The sequence below is a fragment of the Zingiber officinale genome, chromosome 11B, assembly GCF_018446385.1.
Source record: "Zingiber officinale cultivar Zhangliang chromosome 11B, Zo_v1.1, whole genome shotgun sequence".
Classification (NCBI taxonomy): Eukaryota; Viridiplantae; Streptophyta; class Magnoliopsida; order Zingiberales; family Zingiberaceae; genus Zingiber; species Zingiber officinale.
This window is the reverse complement of record NC_056007.1, coordinates 5,713,902-5,734,666: the sequence shown is the minus strand read 5'-3', so window position 1 is coordinate 5,734,666 and position 20,765 is coordinate 5,713,902. Positions and strand designations below refer to the sequence as shown.

Below are 20,765 nucleotides of genomic sequence, written 5' to 3'. Positions count from 1 at the left end.
ATGCAAAGAGGCCTTAATGCCAAAGTGGCTTCATATAAAGTGGCCTCCATCATAGTTAGTTTGGTTGTTAGGAATTTCAACTCTAGTAAATAAAATTGAAAAAAAAATAAAAACCCTACAGTTAAAAATAAAAAAATTATCATCTATATTTTAATCATTTAAAACAATATATCCTTTTAATTTTATTTTTAAATTAACATTATTATCATTTTAAATTCTTTTCCCTTCCCTCTACCAAACTTTATGCTAAGTAGAACGATTAAACGGGTTAACCCATAATGGGACAGATTGACCTATCACAAATACATTATTTAACGAGGCAGGGGTGGGCTGACTATCAACCTGACAGGTTAAGAAATTCTCAACCCAATTAAAAATAGATTGCAAGTTAGATGGACTATCTCGTCAAAAAATATTTTAAAAAATATACAATTTGATGCGGTGGTAAGGAGGGGCCCCACCCTGCAGAGGATAGCTGTGATGGTGGAAGTCAAAGTCAAGGCGATCAATACTCAGATATCATCGGACGATCATGCGATCATGTCAATGCTCAAATATCATCGACCGATCAGGCTATCAGGACAACGCTAAGATATCATCGATTGGTCGGGTGATCAGGTCAACGCTCAGATATCATCGGTCGATCGGGTGGTCATGCCCCGACCGGGAGGAGAACGTTTTGGTCCGATCCCGCCTTTGACACGGGGAGGTGTCAAATGACCGACGCTCAATGGAGTATTGGACGCCGAACAGAGGAGACGATGTGCAGAAGTCGGGTCGAGCAGCTACCCCTCTCAGCCAGGCAGTAGGACTCGACATTGGCACAGTCGAGTTCTGGCTGAGTGGACGTGACACAGGCACGGCGGTGTTCCAGTCGAGCGGACATGACACAGACACAGTGAAGTCCCGCCCGAGCAGGCGGTACACAAAAACAGTGAAGTCCCGGCCGAGCGGCTATCCCACTTGGCCTAGCAACCATCTCGATGTATTATCTCTCGACATCCTTTTGGGAGTTAGTGCCGCTGACGTCGGGCATGGCTAACCAGAAGATCATACGACGAAAGCTTCCACTGTCATATCAGAGATATGCTTGGCCTGTTAAGGTATTATGTCAGGGACACTTTATAACAAGTTTTTTCAAGGAAAACTTTGGAAAGCATACTTTTCTTGGGAAGCGTGCACGCGCGCTACAGGAGCTCTATATAAAGGGGGTCCAAGTATCGGCGGAGGTATACAATAGACACTATTCGTGCTACACTGTTCATTATTGTTGTTGCTCTGTATTCTACTTCGTTGTCGGTGACTGACTTGAGCGTCGGAGGACCAACGCCGGGGACTCCTTCCCTAACTCGACACTGACGTCATCTGTGTTGCAGGGCGGAATAGACTCTACAGGCGGTCAATCGGAGCGCCACATCGCCAGCTTTTCATCTCATCTGTCTTGCAGGGCGGAATAGACTCTTTGGCGACGTTGATTATTCTCAACGAGATCGCTGTGGATTGGATTGCGATTCGATTCGATCTTGATCACATTGCAAGAAGATTTCTAGAATCTTAGAAAGTCAACGGGACTTTGACTTACAGAAGAGAAGGAAAACAAAACTCGAATTTTCAAATTTTTGAAAGATGTTCCTCTCCTCTCCTTTCCTTTAATACTTTTGTTTTTTTCCTTTCTTTTAATTTTTTTTTTTGAGTCGGCTATAGCTAGATTAGGGTGTTAAAAATGAATTGGACTCGTCAACCTGATCTAAATCGATTCAAAAAACTATAGATTTAGATCGAGAGTTTCCAGTTGAGATTGAATTTGAATTAAGAATTTTGAATTGCATTAGAATCAGGTTAAGTTCGGATTGATCCGAATTAATCTAAATTTAAGGTTTAAGTTTTTTTAAAGTTAAATTAAATTTTATTTTAAAAATTAAAATATTTTATGTGTATAATAGCAGAATCTTAGTAAGATAGTGATAAAGAACTAAAATAAAAATAAAAATTATCAAGAAAATTGTAAAAGAAAAAAAAAGTCTTTTTAATTGAGTCGGTCCAGTTATGATCGAATTGTCCGAGTTCAAATTTAGGTTAGAATTTTTAAATTGTATTCGGGTTCGGATTCAGGTTCGTGTCGGATTCAAATTAGATTTTTTTTTTATATAATATCATTACTTCAATCCAATCAAAATCTACCCGACTTATCTGAATTGATACCCCAAGCTAGATTAGCCTATTTGCGAAGATCAATTATGGTTCAGTCAAGTCAACTCAGATGAATTAGTTGAGTTGACTCGATTGATTAAGCGACATGGATTGACTTAATCAGATGGATTCATTAGTTCATCTAGACTTGGACGGAGTGAATTAGTTGATTGGTTCGGATAGACCTCTAGGCGAGTCTAATCACACGAATTAAATGAGTCACTTTTGTCATGAATTTTATATATATATATATAGAACTCAAGCGTCCGGGGTTGAATTAAGATGACTGTATTTAATGTAGATGCCTGAATTCAATTCAGGCACCCTAGATTCAATCCAAGCATCCTAAATTCAATTAGAATATTTTTTTATTTTTTGAAATATATTATATGTATTTAGGATTTAAGAGTTGAGTTATAGTGAGTTTGAGTCAATAAGATTTTCTCTCTAGGCTAAGGCTTTCCTTTTGGGTTATAGTTTTCAAAATTAAAAATTTTAAATACTCACGGGTATATTATATGTATTTAGGGTTCAAGATTTTAGAATTTAAGAGTTGAGTTATAATATATCTGAGTTAATAAATTTTTTACGTCTATAATTCAAGTTTTTCTCTTTGTTTATAGTATTTAAGATTTAAAATTTTAATGATCATGGAATATATATATATATATATATATATATATATATATATATATATATATATATATATATATATATACCCTACACATTCTTAGGCGAATGAGTGTGAGCTCGGAGGTTAGTCCGAGCGTCCCGATTTTATCGATCGAGGAATCGGGGCACCCAGACTCACATTCAGTTGTCCGTGAATATGCAGGGTAAGGATGTGTCGAATAAAAATCTTATATATATATATATATATATATATATGGTAAAAATAATAATTAATAATTAATAAAAAAAGATTTATAATGTAAATAATTTTTTTAAAAAATGAAACATGATGGCAAAATATAAAATGCTGAGATGCAGATGGTTATAGTTTATAAACTATATACTATATTTATATAGTTTAAAAAAATAATCGATCATCTTAGTGAAATTGATCAATATCACTTAAATACAAAATCTATTGTTATGATAAGACCTCTCCGATGTCTAAATTATCATGAGTGCTCTCAGAAAGAAGATAAAGAATATAGAAGATGAAGAACATTAGGATTAGGGTTAGGTTTAGGATTTAGGTACCTTACCAATCTTGTACAGAGAGTGATGCTTTGAAGCCCTAACGGATTATTAGATATGTATATATGCTTGCAAAAAAACATTAATTTTATTATTATTATTATTATTATATTTTTAATTTTTTTTGCAAACAATTGTGGATCTCTAGCTTAGTTTCACATTACTCCCATAATACTTGTTTAGCCAAGACGAGAAGATGGAATTGGCGATACTTGGAGCATATGCCTATTGCCGTCAAGGAAAGCTTGGAGGAACCTAGTGCAAAAATCAATATTTTGTTACAAGTATACATATCACGATTGAAATTTGATGTTAAAGAAGTTGAAGATGGAAATGCTAGTAAAATTCCACAAGATGGTGGCTCTTGTGGAACAATGTTGCATTTGCAATTCCATAAGATGGTGGTACATCCTTTAAACATGTAAAATTCAAAGTCATGCAAGAGAGGCCTAGGGTCCATGTGAAAATGGCCTCCAAGTCACAAAGTCATGCAAAGAGGCCTAGGGTTAGGTTCATGTGAAAATGGCCTCCAAGTCATAAAGTCATGCAAAGAGGCCTTAATGCCAAAGTGGCTTCATATAAAGTGGCCTCCATCATAGTTAGTTTGGTTGTTAGGAATTTCAACTCTAGTAAATAAAATTGAAAAAAAATAAAAACCCTACAGTTAAAAATAAAAAAATTATCATCTATATTTTAATCATTTAAAAAAATATATCCTTTTAATTTTATTTTTAAATTAACATTATTATCATTTTAAATTCTTTTCCCTTCCCTTTACCAAACTTTATGCTAAGTAGAACGGTTAAACGGGTTAACCCATAATGGGACAGATTGACCTATCACAAATACATTATTTAACGAGGCAGGATGGGCTGACTATCAACCTGACAGGTTAAGAAATTCTCAACCTAATTAAAAATGGATTGCAAGTTAGATGGATTATCTCGTCAAAAAATATTTTAAAAAATATACAATTTGATGTGGTGGTAAGGAGGGGCCCCACCCCCGCAGAGGATAGCTGTGATGGTGGAAGTCAAAGTCAAGGCGATCAATACTCAGATATCATCGGTCGGTCAGACGATCAGGTCAACGCTCAAATATCATCGATCGGTCGGGCGATCAGGTCAACGCTCAGATATCATCGGTCGGTCAGGCGATCATGTCAACGCTCAGATATCATCGGTCGGGCGAGCGGTCATGCCCTGACCGAGAGGAGAATGTTCCAGTCTGATCCTGCCTTTGACACGGGGAGGTGTCAAATGACCGACGCTCAATGGAGTATTGGACGTCGGACAGAGGAGACGATGTGCAAAAGCCGGTCCGAGCAGCTACCCCCGCTCAGCTAGGCAGCAGGACTCGACATTGGCACAGTGGAGTTCTGGCCGAGTGGACGTGACACATGCACAGTGGCGTTCTGGCCGAGCGGACGTGACACAGACGTAGTGAAGTCCCGGCCGAGCGGCTATCCCACTCGACCTAGCAACTACCTCGCTGTGTTATCCATCGACATTCTTTTGGGAGTTAGTGTCGTTGACGCCGGGCATGACCAACCAGAAGATTATACGATGAAAGCTTCCACTGTCACATCAGAGATATGCTCGACCTGTTAAGGTATTGTGTCAGGGACACTTTACTGACAAGTCTTTTCGAGGGAAACTTTGGGAAGCATGCTTGTCTTGGGGAGCGTGCATGCGCGCTACAGGAGCTCTATATAAAAGGGGGGTTCAAGCATCGGCGGAGGTATGCAATAGACAATATTCATGCTACACTGTTCATTATTGTTGTTGCTCTGTCTTCTACTTCGTCGCTGGTGACTGACTTGAGCGTCGGAGGACCAACGCTGGAGACCCCTTCCCTGGCTCGGCACTGACGTCATCTGTGTTGCAGGGCAGAACGGAGTCTACAGGTGGTCAACGGGAGCGTCACATCCCCAGCTTTCCATCTCATTGACTTTCGGACAGGATCATATTTGGCGCATGTCTGTGGGAACTTAACTTGCATCTGAGTTGAGAAGATGGAGGACGTTGGATGACTCACCACTGTGACACTCACCAAAGAGGAGCTCGAAATGCTCGTGCAAGCCCGAGCGGTGAAGATGTTCAAGCAGCAGCAACATCAGACACTAGCCGATCGACTAGTACAACAACTGACGACGTCGGCAGCAAGAGGACGAGCGGGATTGGAACACTGACCGAAACCAGTTTCCATATGGGGGCAGAATAGAGGGGCGATCGACACTCAAGGGGAAGCGCCGCCCACACCCATCCTATTCCATCGCGCCTTGTTCCAAACCCCCTCAGAAATAGCTCAGGCGAATCAAGAAAGGGGGGCATCTTCGGACGACGCTCCCGTTCGAGATGCGCGAAAATGAAAGGCGCCTAGAAATCACACTTTGCCCGAGTGGATCAATCTACGGTTCTCTCAGGAGATCTTGTGTGACCCTCTACCCAGGCACTATACCCTACTGATAATCGGGGAATACAATGGAACGACTGATCCAGATGATCATCTAGATAAGTTTAATATCACGGCCACGCTACACCAATACACAGATGGGGTGAAGTGCCGAGTCTTTCTCACTACTCTCTTCGGCTCGGCAGAGCGCTAATTCCGAAGACTGTCGGACGGATCAATACGTAGCTTCAAGAACTTTCGAGCTGCATTCCAACACCATTTTACCAGTATCTGACGCTATCAGAAGATGAGCATCAACCACTTTGCCCTGAAGCAAGGATCGAAAGAAGCGCTCCAGCCTACATCAAGCGTTTCAATCAAGTGGCCATGGATATCCCCTCGGTCTCATCAGAGACAATGATGAACGCCTTCACTCAAGAGATGGTTAAAGGAGAGCTCTTCTAATCGCTCATCAGGAAGTCGCCCAGGGACTTCGACCACCTGCTCAGGAAAGCCAATGAATATATAAATGTGGAAAAAGCCCAGGCAGTGAGGTAGAAGGAAACGTTGGCCGAGCCCGCACCAACGCCCGAGCGGCGATCGTCAAACAGCCACCAGCCGCCCAAAGGGCCAAGAGCAGAGGGAGCAAGGCCACACTCGGAGGCCAGGACATATACCGTGCAGCATGTGGCCTCCAGTCGGCAGAAGACGACAAGAGGCAAGGTATGTACGCCAATATTCTACTCCTTTCACCAGTCGACGACGCACAACACGCGCAACTGTTACAATCTGACACCGATCGACAGTCGACTGGCGCCGAGAGGATATCGTCGCCGATCTCTAACTCCTGATCGGCAACATAGACAACGATCTATCGGGCGACGAGAGGACGAAAGAAGGGCGCCCGAGCACCACCATCAGTACTAGAGGGATAATGTTGATCCCTCCCGAGTCCCGGCTGAATGAAATAGATCCTCTGATTGGGAAGAAGAAAACAGAAGTAACACCGCCCATGAAGAACTAGGCATGATCGTCGATGGGCCGACCGACGGTGACTCCAACAGAGCCAAGAAGTCGTACGCTCGGCGACTGGAGATTCACGCCATGGGATGCAGTAGGGAGAAGACCGAAGGGCTCGAGATCAGCTTCGGCCCCAGCAATTTGGAGGGAGTGGAGATCCCTCACAACGACGCGCTGATCATCCGGGCGGTAATTATTAATTACACTATTCATCGAACTTTTATTGATACAAGGAGTTCGGTGAACATCATCTTCAAGAAGACGTTCGATCAATTACAAATCAATCGAAATGAGTTGCTTCCCATAATGACCCCTTTTTACGGTTTCATGGACAACGCAGTACTACCGCTCAGACAGGCCTGACTGGCCATCTCGCTCGGGGAAGAGCCACTAAGGAGAACCAGGACCACAAACTTCATCATGATGGACTCACCGTCGACCTACAATGTCATCTTGAGCCGACCGGTTCTCAACGAATTCCGGGTGGTGGTGTCTACATATTGCCAAAAGATCAACTTCCCGGTGGACAACCGAGTAAATTATTATTTTTGGAGGTGCCAACTAGTTTGGAGCCTCCCCCTTAATTATTAGATTTTTAGCTTTAGATTTTAGGTTTGTGTTGATTTATTTTATAGTTATAATAGACTTGGTTATAGTTTGAGTTTCGATTAATTTCGTATTTATTTAATTTAAGTTTATTTGATTTGATTTTATTCTTTTGGTTTGAATTTATTTTCATAGGTTTAAGTTTAGAATCTAGAGTTGAGTTATTTGAATTTAGTTTAGAAGGTTTAAGGTAGTGTATTTTATCTTTCGACACATAGTATTGACTGAGTCATACTTGCATGGTTAGACATGCTTTTGGAACCCAAGCCTTGGTCATTTTCTTAGTTTGAGTCAGGGTTAGAAATGATTTGTATTTTATGTTAGATTGGTATCCGAGTCCAGATTTATTGTATACCGCTCTTTGGGATCCAAGCATCATATTTAGGTACTTGGTTCCCAAGGTAAACTTTTCTAACTGACCTTTGAGCTCATTTACTTGACTTTTTAGGACAGAGTTTTCTTCCTCGAGTTTTACAACTTGAGTTGAATCTTTGTCTTGAACTTGACTAGTCACCGAGTTCATGTTCAGTTGTTCCTTAAGGATGTTATTTTCCTTTAGGAGTAGTTTAGCGTGTTTCTCAGTTTTAATTAATCTTTTATTTAGGTATGCTATTATTTTAAAAGAATTTATGTTAAAGAAGGAGTTTACCTCGCGTTAGTCTGACCCGGATGACGATTCATGGCTCGACTCATTTTCAGACTCATCGTCTTGATCCGTTTCACCTTCAGTTGCCATCAGTCGAGATAGCTTGCTTGCTTCGGTTCATCTGCTCCTGATCCATCCGAGGAAGACTAGTCCAAAGTCACCTTTAGTGTTTTCTTCTTGATTTGGTCTTCATTCGAGCATTCATGTTTGAAGTGCCCCTTTTTTTTGCAGCCATAGCACGTGATTTTTGCCTTTGGGTTGTTGGATGCTGACTTGAATATCTTGTTCCTATCGAGTTTGGTGAAGCTTTTTATTGTGTCTGGTGAACATCTTCCTTACCATGTTCACCAGCTGCTCTTCTTCGTCTGATTCTGATTCGGATTCAGTTTCTGCTTCGGGTCCAGTTCCCTTCGAAGTACCTGTAAGAAAAGAAATTCCTTTCTCGACCTTTAGACCATTAGTTTGTTCGTATAATTCAAGCTTGCAAAATAATTCATCTAATTTTAACTTAGAGAGGCTCCTTGAAACTTTACATGCATCTACAATTGATGCCCATAAGGAGTTTCGAGGGAATGAGTTCAGAGCATACCTGATAATGTTGCAACTCTCGATTTAGTGTTCGATCATGTGTAGGCCGTTGAGGATATCCTTGCTCCTCGCATGTAGTTGGCTCACAATTTCTCCATCCTGTATTTTTATATTAAATAAAGAATTAAGGAGTAGGTCACATTTTGTTACCTTCGAATGGGGAGTTCCTTCGTGTAGTTCAATGAGTTTGTCTCATAGCTATTTTGTGTTCTCGTGCAGGTCGACTCGGTTGAGTTCTTTTGTGAGTCCGCACTGGATCGTGTTTAAGGTTTTTGAGTCGGTCTATGCTTTCTTCTTATCTTCTGGACTCCATCTTTCTGGATCGAGTGGTACTTTTGTTGCTTCGTCTACAGGTGCTCGATACCCTGTCGGATGGAGAACCATTGCTTAATGTCCGTCTTTAAGTAAACCTCCATTTTCTTCTTCCAGTACGGAAAGTCATTTCCATTGAAGAGAGGGGGGCGAGCGGTGCTATATCCCTCAAGTTGGGTCATTGAACACTGAGAATAGAAAACTAAAAAGGAGGTATCAAGACTTGATTTTGGATTAGCAGAATTTGAGAAGAGAGAAAAAAATATCGAAGAACTCGAGTGCTGTTGCATAAACTTCGAGTTAAAATTGAACGAAAAAAGAATTATCTGAAGAGGTAAAGGTTTACTAATTCAAACAAAATGCGAAAAACCGAAATTTAAAAATAACACTAGTTCCCCTGGCTTGATTGGTGGTTGCACCAATTCAGAGCAGAACCTGGCTCTAATATCACTTGTTGGATCGAGTCATACGTGAGGGGGAGGGGAGGTGAATCATGTGGTTTTGAAAATTCATTCTTTTCAGTTTTGAAGTCAAAGTGCGCGGCGGAAAACTAAGTTAGAAAGCGAAGTAGAAAAACAAGCAAAAGAATAAGAACACAAGTGGTTTTACTTGGTTCGGAACCTTCGAGGACTCCTACTCCAAGACCTAGGTCCCGCAGACCTATCAATGAGTAATCCACTAAAATACCTTTTCTGAAACTGCCTGAAGAGGGGATCGAGTACAAAGAAAGTCGAAGAAGTGTAACATGCTACACTTCCCATTTGTAGAAATTAAATACAATAAAAGAACTTTGGTTACCAAATAATGTTTGAAGTTGGTCGTCTTGAGCTCGATGTTTGGTAGGCTTCTCAGTGACAGTCGGGCGTAGCAGAGTCGTAGCAGGGTAGCAGCAGGTGGTCGGAGCAGTCGGAAAGCCATTTAGACGTGTAGAAGTTCGTATCGAAGATATCTCTGAAGCTTGCTCAACCCTTCCTTTTATAGCCCTTTGGAGGGGTCTCCAGAGATTATCAGATCCCAAAAATTTGGATCAGGTGAGGAGAATTCGGCCTTATCCTTTACTATTCGAATATGGCTGATCCAAGGCGCCTCCATCAAGCTAGTTCAACACACTAATCTTCCGGAGGCCATATCTCTTGAATCCAAGCTTGGAATCAAGCTCTGTCAGTTGCCATGCATGCAGAATTCGAAGATCTACATTTGTCTCTACAACATAGAGTTAGAATATATGCATGAATAGTTTATATATATTTATGAGTTAGATCCTGTCTTTCCAAGACCAGGATCTAGTCAGAGTTTAAATTTAGGTTTCCGAAATCGACCTAAATTGAACTGACGTCTACTGTCCCTTTGAACGGGAACGCGTCCTCACTTAGTCACTCTCTTTCAATGACTTACCTCTACTTACCAAGTATAGAGTTATCTTTTGAAATCACACATCCGAATTTCGGGAATCAAACATCCCAAACTACCGGAATCGTACATCTGGTCTTCTTCAATCGGGAATCATACATCCCGACCTACCAGATCGCACAACCAAACTTTGCCCATTAAGAATTGGACATCCCGACTATCAATCGAGAATCAAACATCCTGATTGGACTTTCTTCCAATCGGGAATCAAACATTCCGACTGTCAATCAAGAATCGAACATCCCGAAATCTGCACACTTAGAAAATGTATTAAATCATGACAATATCTAACTTAACTCATTTGTCATTCATCAAAACTTGAGTTAAACCGTTAGTACAAATTGCACCAACAGGGTCTTCGTCTACAAGCAAAGATATGCGATGCTACATTTTTGACACGCTTGTAACTACTGTTCATTTCATTATTTATCTACTTGATTACTGACTTAAACATTGAATGGTCAATATCAAAAACCCCTTTTCTAACCCTACAGCTAACACTTTTTATGACACGTACGACAACTCTTCATTTGGTAACCTTCATTGATTTTGAACACAATCGTATTATTTGACCTATTTAGCGCTGACTTTTTAAGGTAGGCGGGAGAAGAAAGGATCTAGTAGAAGACATTCAAACTAAATAATAAAAATGCTCGGCACTATGCAGTATAAAATTAAAATTAGTTCGTGATTAATTATTTTGAATAAACAAAAATGTTGTTAGATTTATGACAAGAAGATCTACAAATTATTAGACCGCTGGGCCAGTTAGAAGGGAAGTTGAATAGTCTGTCAAAATAAAAAACACGAAAACTTTTCTCGACTTCTTAAACTAACACTTGCATATACAAAGTAAATAAATAAAACAGAAAGGACAAGGCACCGGATTTGACTTGGTTACAACCGAGAAGGTTGTTAATTCAAGGAGGATGATCGCACTAAAAATTCCTTCAGACGGAGAAGTCTCTTACAACTATGAAGCGTAGAAAATAGAAGCTTAACTACAGAGAAAGCGTACAAGTGTAGAAAGAATGAATTGCTTGAATTGTTGAAAAGCTTCTAGACCAAGGCTATATTTATAGTCTTGGTCGGGGCGCCCCGAAGGGTTCCGGACGCCCTGGGGGGATAAATTTTATCCCCTAACGTTCAGATTGAGTCAAAACTCGATCTGGTCAAAAAGTCAAGTTCGGGCGCTCGGAGCCATAAAGTCAACTATAGTTGACTTTTTCGTCCGAGACCTCTGCTTCGTTTTAGTCTGCCTCGGTCTGGGTCTTCTACTCCGGTTCTATCCTCTTGGGTGATCTCGACTATCCGGAAAAGGGCTCACCCGGACCCAAGTTCCGGTCTTCTCAAGCAGGCTTCCGCTCTAGCTTCTCGTCCCTCAGAATCGCTGCGTGCTTCCTTCTCGTCCGCCAGCGTACTCATCCGCAGTCTTCGTCCCTCGGTCGACGATCGCACCCCGTGCCGACCTTCTCGCTAGCTGCGTCTCTTGCTCCTCGAGCAGTTTCCGCTCCAGCTTCTCGTCCCTCGAAACCACCGCACGCTTCCTTCTCGTCCGCCGGTGTACTCTTCCGCAACGCTTCGTCCCTCGGACGCACCGCGTGCCGTCCTTCTCGCTAACTACATCTTCCGCTTGATTCTCTGTGATCCTAAGCTCCTGGACACTTAGACACAAGGTTAAAAATATACATAACTTAACTTAACTTATTGATCATACTAAAATAATCTTGGGGTTCTAACACAAATAAATATATTTCTGAGTGAAAAAAATAATTCTTTTACATTGAAAAATTTGAAATATTACATGATCTATATTCGTTGTCAATAATTTAAATGAGGCTCCTTTAATATCCATCTGATTTTGAAAAACAATATAAAATCATTAAAATAATTTATTTTATTTTTTTAATAGTTCCACATTTAGTAAAAGTCTAAAGTAAAACTTGTCTTGCGACATTACAACATGAAGATGACATAATATTATCTACTATTTTTTTTTACACCATATCTAATTCTTTTTAATTTATTATTTATTATTATTATTTATTTCTACACATTTAAATCTCCGCCTTAGAAGCATTTTTCACGTGAAGCAGATTTTTACTCAAATCCTCGGGCCCCACCTTTCGATAGACGACCGCCGATCCCAACTTTGAGGAGGCGGAACCGACGTGAGCGCAACACGACGAACCTGGACGAGATTCCATCCAGAGGGGCCCACGCGGGTTTGTTCAACTTTCCGTTATTGTTGAACGAATTTCAAACTTTTTACGGAAATTTTCCTTAAAAGATGGAAAAGGTTGCAACCTCTTCAGCCTGCACAAAAAATGCCAGGCCCCCAAATTCAATACAGATTGATCGTCATTCACTATATATGTTAATTTTATGATTTATTTTTATTCACATAATTAAGAATCGAACTATCAAAAATATACGCAAAAAAAAAAAAAAGCCTTTTCACTATCATTTAAAGTACAATAATAAGGAGAGAGAAATTAGGTTGAATTCGAGAGCGAGAGCAAAAGTAAAAGTAAAAGCAAAAGCATGCGGATCTAAGAAAAGGAGTAGAGATTTCGGCGAGTCCTACCTCAATCCAAAGAACCGTTTGTTATTTTTATTATCTTTGGAGAAGTCGAATGTGACATTGACAACAGTAAACGGAGGCGTCGACTAGTCGTCGTGTTTGTTTCGGACCTTCCACAAATATATAATCACAAATACCCCCCTGATCGAGGACTTTATGATGAAATTTTTACTGAATTTGGGGGGCTTGCTGGAACTTTAACCGTCGGTGCCTCGAACGTCTTCTGGTCAAACAAAAAAAAACTCTTCTTATTCCCATCCTCTTTGGTGAGATCGCCAGGATTGAATTGTGATTCGGTTGGATTCTATTTGATCTGGATCACACTACAAGAAGATTTCTAGAATCTTAGAAAGTCAACGGGACTTTGACTTTTAGAAGACTTTGACTTCTAGAAGAACAGGAGACAAAAATAGGAAAAAAACTTGGATTTTCAAAGATCTTTCTTTGAATGCTTTTTTGTTTTGAGTCTAAAATTAGGGCTGTAAAAAATTGAATCGACTTGTCAACTGGACCTGAATTGATCTTAAAATATCAGATGAAGATTGGAGGTTTTCATATTTGAGTTAGTTTTGGATTGAGGATTTTTCAATTGTGTTATTAGGATTAGTTCGGATTGACTCATTATTTAAAGTTTAGATTTTTTTCAAGTTGACTCTGATTATTTAGAGTTTAGATTTTTTCAAGTTAAATTAAATTTTATTTTAAAAATTAAGATACGATGGTAGAAGGTTAATATGATAATATGAAGTATCAATTTAGAAGTGAAAAATTATAGAGAAAATAATAGAAAAAAACAATCTTTGTTAATCGAGTCAGTCGGGTTATTTGGATTGATCATGTTATCCGAGTTCAGATTCGGATTAGAATTTTCAAGTTGTATTCAAGTTCGGGTTGAGTTTAAATTGAAATTTATATGCAATATCTTTATTTCGACCTGACCTAAACTCATTCGATTCATCTGAATTGACATCCCTGATTAGATTAGCTAATCTACGAAGATTGATTGTGGTTTAGTCAAGTCAACTTAGATGAATCAATTGAGTTGACCTTAACAATTAAACAACATGGATTAACTTGATCGGATGGATCCATCGGTTCAGATAGACTTGGACGGAATGAATGAATCGGTTGGTTCAGATAGATCTTTAAACGAGTCTAATCACTTGAATCAAATGAGTTTTAGATTATTTTTTTAATATATAAAAATTATGGTAACAATAAAATCAATAATTAATAATAAAAATATTTACTCGACAAATAATTTTTGTTTTTAAAAAAATGAAACATGATATAGTAAAATATAAAATGCTAAGATGCAGATGGTTATAATTTAGAGTGATAATCATTATATTAATGGTGAGTAGTCATCCATGATTTATCTTATTCATGATGACCTAAGGATGAGTTGACGAGGGGACACTATGGGTGAACGAATCTCTTTTTACCATATTAAAGTGATATTGATCACTCTCATTATTCTTAAATACAAAATCTATTATTATGGCAAGTGTTGGATATAAGTGATGTGAATGGAGAAGGGGTGGAAGAGGAAAGAAGTTCTATTGTGAATGGAACTTTAGTCCCACATTGGAAGTTTCATGTTGGTTGGTTTATATTGATTCACATGCATTGAGGATGTGAACAAATGCATAGGGAGAGACTTTCTATCACGCGTGGGTGCACAGGGGGTGCAAATCCAGGGCTCGGATTGTATTGAATCATGTTGACTCATGTACGGGCATGACCTGCGCCCGCCGAATGTCGGACCGATGGGGGCAAAATTTGCCCAAGTAGAACAATCAATATTTTGCCACATAAATCTTTTGTTGTTGTATAACAGATACATTAAATTCGAGATTAATACAAAATCAAAACGATAGGCGTTTCATTGCTCGACGAGTAATGGTCATTAATTGACCATTAACGCTGTCGTTGATCTGAGCTCCTATATAAGGAGGTTGCGATCACAGACAGAGGACACACACAGTAACACAAGCAGAAGTTCTCCACCTTCGTTTCCCTCCTCCTCTATCGTGGAAATCCTGCTTGCCGTGACCATCAGTGTTTGATGGGAATCACGGTCAACCGTTTTATTCTGAGAAATAGACGGCCCGAGTAAGCCTCGAAGCACAGGCGGAAGTGGACGAATCTGTTTCAAGGAAACTGCGACTCTTGCAGGCCTCGGTCCTTTTTCCCGCTCAGGCGACATTATTCACGAATTGAGCTTCCCGGTCAGTTGTTCTCCCGCTCGGGCTCCTCGCCTCGTCCAGCCGCTTGGTCGCTCTACTATTTGTTCGTCCGGCCACTATCTAGTTCGACCGCTACGCCTGCTCGAACTGCTCTATCCGATTGGCTGCACTACCCAATCGATCCACTCGGTCTCTCGCTCAAACTTCTTGAACAATCACCCACTTGAGCAGCCTCTCTATTCGTCTGCTCTGCCTGCTCGACAGATCTATCACTCGGTCGGCGCTCGGTCGATCTGCCACTCGGCCTCTCTGCCACCTGTCAACCGCCCGGGATATTAGGCTGCTCGGCCTCTCTGCCCTACCGGCTACTTGGCTGCCTCGCTCGGCCTCTACGTCCGCTCGGCCAACCAATCGCTCGGTCTGCTCCGAAAGTTGCTGCTCAACGACTCAGTCCGCTCTGTTGCTTGGCCGATCTGCTCACTCGGTGACACAGACCTGCTGTTCGGCCAATCTGCCCGCTCGGCAACTCAGACCGCTCTGCTGCTCTTCGGCACGTAGCAGAAACCATCCCCCTGCTAGCAGCATGAGATTATCCATTTAGGTCATCTCGACTGTAAATTGAATTTAATTCAGTGTGATTTAAATTCAACTAATAACCCATAAATTTTCGACAACAAATTATTTTTATCCAACAACAAGGTCTAAATCATCACGAGTGCTCTAAGAAAGAAGATATGAAGAACGTTAGGGTTAGCATTTACGTACCTTTACCAATCTTGTATAGAGAGTGATGCTTTGAAGCTCTCATGGGTTATTAGGTTTATTGGTTGCGGAGGTTGCAAGTGCTCCAAGAATTTTCAATCGGGATATGTATGCTTACAACAAAACCTTGATTTCCATTTTTTTTTTTTTTTGCAAACAATTATGTATCTGATCTAGCTTGGTTTCACATTCCTCCAAGAATACTTGTTTAGCCAAGATGAGAAGATGGAATTGGCGATACTTGGAGCATGTGCCTATTCTTGTCGAGGAAAGCTTGGAGGAACCTAGTGCAAAAAATCAATGTTCTGTTACAAGTATGCATGTCACGATTGAAACTTGATGTCGAAGAACTTGACGATGGAAAGGTTAGCTACTAAGTCTCTTGTGGAACAAGGTTGCATTTGCAATTCCATAAGATGTTGGTGGATACACCCTTTAAACATGTAAAATTCAAAGTCATGCAAGAGAGGTCTAGGGTTCATGTGAAAATGGCCTCCAATTAACAAAGTCATGCAAAGAGACCTAAGGTTAGGGTTCATATGAAAATGGCCTCCTAGCTTGGTTGTTAGGAATGTTAACCCTAGTCAACAAGCAATAATAATAATAATAATAATAATATATCTTTTATAATTTTATTTTTTTAATTAACACTATTATGATTTAAAACCCTTTTAATTCCCTTCACTCTACCAAACTAGCCTCAAGCCAAGCGAACACTGTTATCGGGAGTTTGCCATTTAGATTGTGGCAAATGCACCTCCTCACCCACTCGAAGTCCAATCGATCATCTTACAGCCATTCTACTCCTTCGTTGTCCAACCAATTGTTGCGATGAACTATTGTGGCTTAGCCAAAAAAATCATCTCTAGTGGTTAAGAAAAAGTGTTTACTAGCATTAGCAATGTATAGGTAAAGTTCACTTGATTGCAAGCAAATTTGTTGATTAGGGTTCGGAGGGCCTTGGTGATCCTCTGAACCAGTTCACAAAGCTGAACAAGACTAGCAGTTACGAAAGTGTTCGATCCATCTAACTCAACTAAAAGCAATGTGATGCCATTTGCCCGAAGTTTCGGCTGCATCAATCCAAGTTTGAGAGACTACAAGGGTTTGTAGGGCTTTTTTTTTTTTTTAGATTGAAATATTTATCAACATATAGATACTCAAAATTTTTACCAATACAAAATCCTGAGAAACTCACATTGGATCTATTATACACAGTTTTATACTGTATTACAAAAAGTTATTTCTATGAATCAAATTCGTAAACTCAAGATCACACCTTAACAATTTTATTGGTTCCGGATCTCCTTTCTTTTAACCAAATTAAATAAATAAAGGTAAATTATACCTTCTTTATATACAAAAGAAATAAATATATTTAGATTTATAACAATAAGATCTAGAAATAAATATATTTTGAGTTTAAAATTTTTTCTTTTACGTTAAAAAAATTGAAATATTCTATGCTCATCTTCTTTGTCAATATATAATTTAAATTTTATAAAAAAAAATTGAAATTTCTACATTTAGTAAAAATCTAAAGTAAAACTTGTCTCGTGACAGTATAAAATGAAAATGCCATAATTTTATTTTTAATTTTTTTACACTATATCTATTTCTTTTTCATCTATTATTATTATTATTATTATTATTATTATTATTATTATTATTATTATTTATTTATTTATTCACATCAAAATCTCCGCCTTGGAAGTGTTTTTCACGTGATGCAGACTTTTTTTCCTCAAACCCGGGAACAGGCCCCACCATTTGATAGCGCCGCGTAGGACAACAGCCCATCCCAACTTCGGGGAGGCGGAACCGACCCGAGCGCAACACGACGAACCTGGACGGGATGCCATCCAGAGGGGCCCACGCGGGTTTGTTTAACTTTCCGTTATTTTGAACGGATTTCAAACTTTTAACGGAAATTCTCCATAAAAGATGGAAAAGGTTGCAACCTCCTCAGCCTGCACAAAAAATGCCAGGCCCACAAATCCCGTCCAGGTTCATCGTGCCTCGCTAAACCTCTTAAAGTACGATAATGCCCTTCTATATGGCGACGAGGATTGAGGTTGGGAGAGGGTGATATCGTAATTTAACAAAGTAGGGCGACGGCTTATATAAAGGTCAGTTCATCGCCGGCTCCGAATCGGCTACGCAAACCCCGGCGAGGCTCTCGATCGGTAGCTCGATCTTTCCTGCGTTGATTCCGTGGTCGAAGGTCTTCCCTTAAGTCGCCGGTTCAAGGAGGATCATCCGCTTCAAATCTCTCCTCGACTCGCTTTTCCCCCCTTCAGGTGAGTGTGCTCTCGCCCCTTTTGGAGTTTTCTCGATCGGGATCTGTAATCGAAATGGATGGTTTTTGACAAAATGCCGTATCGGATTGCAATGTGGGAGAAAATGGGGCGAGATTTTTTTTTTTTTTTTTGGAGAAGTAACTTCGATTTCTGTTGAATGGAGTGTAGGGTTTCGGAATCATGGTGCTCTGGGTTTTCGGCTATGGATCTCTGGTTTGGAACCCTGGATTCGAATTCGATGAGAAGATCATAGGGTTTGTCAAGGACTACAGGCGTGTTTTTGATCTTGGTAGGGAGAAGATATTCATTTGTTTCCCTTCCTATGTTTTCATCGAGGCAAAGATTTGACTTTTGTGCTCCTTCTACTAGCCTGCATAGATCACAGAGGTACACCGGAGAATCCTGCCAGAACCTGCACCTTGGAACCTAAAGAAGGAGCAATCTGCGTAAGTAGACTCGGTTTTTAAGATCATTCATTGTGTTGAATCAATACAAATCGATTCCGTTACAGTGGGGCGCTGCGTACTGTATCAGAGGAGACATCGAAAGGGAACGAGCGGCAATGGAGGTAGAATTCAAGATCCATCACCGTGGTTTCTTGTTCAATCCCTGAGTCTGACCACCCTTCTTTGTCTTACTTTTCAGTATTTGAGGAGACGAGAATGCGAGTACGATATCGAAAGCCATTTGGACTTCTACAGGGTAAGCTTCTGGTTCTTCATCTTAATTCCTTAAACACTTTCTAATTCTTGATTGACAAATGAATTGTTCTTCAGGAAGGAGAGACTTCTGAACCAGCTGTAAGAGGAGTCCTAATGTATGATACTCTCAGCCTGGTTCCTAAAAATCATTACAAAATTGACAAATTGCATTAAATTATTAGATTTTTTTCTTCAGATTTCTATCAACCATGAACAAAGTGGCCAACAAGTATTACTTGGGACCTGCTCCCTTGGTTGAAATGGCAAGGTGACATAAAAATAAGCTTCCTCTCTCTTTTCCTTGTTAATTGATTTGAATGTTCTTATTGTTTTGACTCAATCTCCTCTAATTTTTATCAGCCAAATAGCTACAGCCAATGGTCCAAGTGGAAACAACAGAGATTATCTCTTCAAGCTGGAGAAAGAAATGGCAAATATAGGTAAAAAAAAATTCATGATATTGAATGTTTTTGTAGATTAAATTAAAAGTTGGTGTGTGTTTGTTGAAATGGCAGGACATGAAGATGATTATGTTGTTGAGCTAGCAAATGAAGTGAGGAATGTACTTGATAGTATGAAGCAACAGAAATCACTGAATGTTCCTTTGCCTCTTCGATCGCATGCGTCATTTCTTCCCATTGAATCGCGCTCGGAAAACCCTCTCATTGTGGATTCATCATGATGTTTATCTTGAACATGAAACTCATGTATTGTTTAACAATCGACTAATGTTTCTCGTTTACCATTCTATTCACACGAAGGAATTAGAGATTGATTGCGATTGATCAGCTGTATTACTAATTGAATTATTAATGGTATGAAAAAAAAATTGAGCTTTGATTCGGCAAAAATCTGTCGCATATGCTCCTTCTTCTCGTCGTGGTGTAGTTGACTCTGTTAGAATAACATGCGTCAAAGGGGCTGTGGGGAGTTGCCTACGTGAGGCCCGCCTTTGACGCCTAGATCATCATGGGTGCTCTATGTAAGAAATACAAAATATAGAAAATGAAATGAATTTAGGATTTGTGTAGGCATACCATTTATGATTATATCAAGCTAAACATGAACAATCATTTTAATGATTTAATTTATTTTAAATTCGACTTAGCTCCATTATCTTATCAAATAAATTTGAACATGATAAAATTTAGTTCGGTTCTTACCGCCCTAGTCGTATATTTATATAAGGTCTGATATTTTTGAGATGGTACAGGGTTACGTTTATACAAGGTGCTTCTAGGGGTGTACAATCAATCCGTCAAACCGACCAACTAGCTTATACCGACCCAAACCGAAAAAAAAATTCACCGGATATAATGCTGGATGTAGGATCTTGATATTACATTATCCGATCTAGTAGGGCCGGATAGTTTTTTATCTCAATAACCGAACCAACCCGATCCGCGATCACCCTACTTGTAGCAACTACTGTCGATAAGTTGCTACACGTTGTAGTAGCTACTGGTTATTAGCTATTATTATAATGAGTAATGTCTATTATCATTTTAAAATATTTTATATTTTATTATTTTATATTTATATTTTATATTTCATTGGATATAGGGTTGGATATCCAAATAACTGACAACCCATCGGATATCTGATACATAATAACCGCCGGATATAGGGCTGGATAATTTTTTATCCTAATAATCGAACCAATCCGATTCGCGATCACCCCTAGGTGCTTCATTAAAAAGTAGGCCTAAATTAAAGCCTTTATAAATTGGGCTGAAATGGAGATACTTAAAGCAAAAAATGTGATGTGTGGCCCATTAGAACCAGTGTAAAACAAATTGGGCTGAAATGGGCTGAAATGAAGCGGCCTCCGGATTCCCTCGTCTAGGGTTACGGTTGCGC

At 39.7% G+C, this 20,765-nt stretch overlaps 1 protein-coding gene across 1 annotated transcript; it reads left to right on the top strand.

Moving 5' to 3' along the window:
- Positions 1-18,049: 18,049 nt before the first annotated feature.
- Positions 18,050-19,702, top strand: LOC122034775 (gamma-glutamylcyclotransferase 2-1-like). The gene is made up of 9 exons (XM_042594126.1): positions 18,050-18,204; positions 18,373-18,493; positions 18,574-18,650; positions 18,716-18,772; positions 18,850-18,906; positions 18,981-19,021; positions 19,102-19,173; positions 19,266-19,345; positions 19,421-19,702. Exons 2-9 carry the CDS (start codon positions 18,385-18,387, stop codon positions 19,585-19,587), a joined length of 660 nt encoding a protein of 219 aa, XP_042450060.1. The 5' UTR covers positions 18,050-18,204; positions 18,373-18,384; the 3' UTR covers positions 19,588-19,702.
- Positions 19,703-20,765: the final 1,063 nt, after the last annotated feature.

Excerpts from the sequence above, each read along its gene's own strand:
- LOC122034775 (XM_042594126.1), top strand. The coding sequence starts at position 18,385 with ATGGTGCTCTGGGTTTTCGGCTATGGATCTCTGGTTTGGAACCCTGGA. Across the intron at positions 19,022-19,101 it reads GCTGTAAGAGGAGTCCTAAT|ATTTCTATCAACCATGAACA; the intron begins GTATGATACTCT and ends TTTTTTCTTCAG. Across the intron at positions 19,346-19,420 it reads GAAAGAAATGGCAAATATAG|GACATGAAGATGATTATGTT; the intron begins GTAAAAAAAAAT and ends TTGAAATGGCAG.